This window comes from Bubalus kerabau, chromosome 16 (assembly GCF_029407905.1).
Source record: "Bubalus kerabau isolate K-KA32 ecotype Philippines breed swamp buffalo chromosome 16, PCC_UOA_SB_1v2, whole genome shotgun sequence".
NCBI lineage: Eukaryota > Metazoa > Chordata > Mammalia > Artiodactyla > Bovidae > Bubalus > Bubalus kerabau.
In genome coordinates this window covers 56907183-56909912 of record NC_073639.1, presented here as the reverse complement: position 1 = coordinate 56909912, position 2730 = coordinate 56907183, and the positions used below count along the sequence as shown (strand labels likewise).

At 48.9% G+C, this 2730-nt stretch overlaps 1 protein-coding gene across 1 annotated transcript; it reads right to left on the bottom strand.

Moving 5' to 3' along the window:
* Positions 1 to 1638: 1638 nt before the first annotated feature.
* Positions 1639 to 2730, bottom strand: HCAR2 (hydroxycarboxylic acid receptor 2). Its single transcript, XM_055550693.1, has one exon. It carries the CDS (start codon positions 2728 to 2730, stop codon positions 1639 to 1641), a length of 1092 nt encoding a protein of 363 aa, XP_055406668.1.

Below are 2730 nucleotides of genomic sequence, written 5' to 3'. Positions count from 1 at the left end.
CTGAGCTTCTCTGATCATCTCTTCCTCTTTAAGAAAGATGATCTCTGCTTTTAACTTTCAGTCTCTAGGAGTTAATTGAAAAATCAGACAAGCAAACTGCTCAGAAAACACTTCAGAACCTCAAAATATCCATCTCTCTTCCTTTTCTGCCATTCCACTGGGGCCAGGAGTCTGAGTATCTGCCTTCCTTATCAGCATCCAAGTCACTATGTCAAAGCAAGCCTCATCTTGCTAAAGAACAATGAGTGGAAATGAGCATGTAACAGAAACTTGGACCGATCACCACCTCAAACCAGTACATCTCCTTTCCTTCCCAGCATTGGGAACTGAAACTATTCTATAGGAAGGTCTCTCTTCCCCCTCCTAGCAAAAATCCCAGCCTGGCCAGATTCCTTTATTTGATACACAAATACTAATAGCAGCATTCGCCATACCATTAGCAGTATTCGCCACCCCCTAAATAAAAGCAAAGTGCTCTTGCAATCCTGTCTGTACTGCCCTTCCAGATTAAATCACTTCTATTTATTCCCAACTCTTTTCCATCCTTGTTCTAACGCATATGTAATTTTTGACTTAACTACCTCATGTTACGGCTCAGATTCCACATCCCTTTCTTACACTTTGCAGTATGTGGTATTTTTTTTTCCTTCCAGGGCACAGTTAACAACCCATAAAGGTCTCCACTTAAGTAAGAAGTCCATGTCTGTGAACCATCACCCAGACACATGCAACACCAGACTGTGTGTCTCATATCAAAGTTTATTGAAAGGGTAGATTTCTTATTAGAACAGAAACACAAGCAAATGAACCAGGAGGAAATCTTTCCCCCCTCTAACCATAGGGCAGCATTTCCCTTTGAGTGATAAAAGCAAACAGAGGTGGGAAGCTGCTTTCTCCCTGGAGCCTTTTTAACAGCTCAGCCTTCAAATTAGTGTAAACAGAAGAGGAATGGATTGGCTGAAGGTTGTAGCATAAATGCCATTTCCTTTTGCTTAGTAACACTGTTTTGCTCAGACCCTCCTGGGGCGAAGCCCCTTCTTACCACCACTGGAAACTCAGATACTAACGGAAGCTCATGAATCTCTCTATCTGGTCCGTTTCTGCCAAATCATGGCTGAAAGAAGGATTGGTTCCACGGAACCCAGGTGACCTGGGTTGTTTCATGATGCCTGGGCTCCCTTCAGATGTAATAATTCCTCTCTAGTCACAGCTTTCCTTATCCCAGTGGGAGCCCACAGGAAGCTAGACATTGCCCCAGGAGCTGAGAACCAAACAAGTCTCAGGCAGGTGACAGGAAGAGGCCAGTTGAGTCCCAGGTGCCAGTGGGCCTCTCTGTAGCTCTAACACTCCAGCAGCAGAAATGTGGACAGTTTTGCCATCTTCAGTTCTGCAAGTGTCCAAGATTGAACAGAAGTCTTAGACACCTGGAAGCTTCATCCTCCATTCCCCAAGGTTCCTGTGGAGACACTCTATAGGCAAACAGCCCACACTGCCACACCGATGCCCTAAATCTGCTTCTCCGAATCTGGAAGTTCTGGGAAACCACAGACCAAGGCTCTGTTTCTCCGTGCACCAGCCAAACTGCTTCTCCAGAGATCCTGGTGCTTGATGATCATCTCCCTTCTTTGCTTGGCTTTTTTAACTGGAGACTGGATTCAGATAAGAGGGGCTCTGCGGCTCACTGGGATTGGCCATCAAAGTCTCGGGAACGTTCTTGGTAGTGCTCAGATCCCCCGTGAGCTCGACGCTGGTGCTGCGGTTGTTATCCAACTCATCCGGCCCCTTCCTCTTCAGGCAGCGGTTGATCAAGGTGGAGAAGAAGTTGGGGAAAGATGGGCTGGAGAAGTAGTACACCAAAGGGTCCAGCATGCTGTTCATGTAGGTGAAGCTGAGGGTGATGTAAAACGCCAGGTCCACTGAACGATAGATGTCACAGTTTTTCGTGCCAGCCTTGCGCAGGAGCCAGAAAATATGTATGCGCACGGCCACGCTGGGCAGGAAGCAGATGATGAAGACAATGGCCACCACCATGATGAAGTTGATAGCCCGCTTGATCTTGGCGTGTTTGTTCATTTGCCGCTGCCGCAGGCTCCAGACAATTCTGACTGAGCAGAACAGGATGATGCCCAGGGGCACGAAGAACTCCAGGAGGAACATGGCATCATGCCAGCGGAAGGCATTGCAGATGCTGAAGCTGCTGCACAGTTTCGAACCCTGATTCTCAATCAACCTCGTTCTGTGTAGGAGATGGACCGTCAGGCCGATGGTGATGCCCCACAAGAGGCAGGAGATGATGCCCGCTGTCCGATTGGAGATCTTGTTCAGGGCGTGGTGGGGATGGACCACCCGGAAGTACCTATCCACGGCCACCACGGTGAGGAAAATGATGCTGCCCTGGCGGTTCATGGCCAACATGAAGAGCATGAGCCGGCAGGGGATCTCCCCAAATCTCCAATCCCACCTCCGCACGTAGTTGTCCGCCAGGAACGGTAGGCAGATGATCAGAAGAAAGTCAGCTACGGCCAAGTTGAACAGGAAAACCCGGCTGGCTTTCCAGGACTTGAGGTGGAAGCAGAAAATCCACAGGGCAAGGCCATTGCCCAGGAGCCCGAACACAAATTCCAGCCCCACGACCGGCGGCAGCACTTTGGCAATGAAATCATCGCGGAACACACAGCAGTTCTTCTCGCCTATTTTCAGAAAATGATCCTGCAGTTGGGAAGGGTTCAT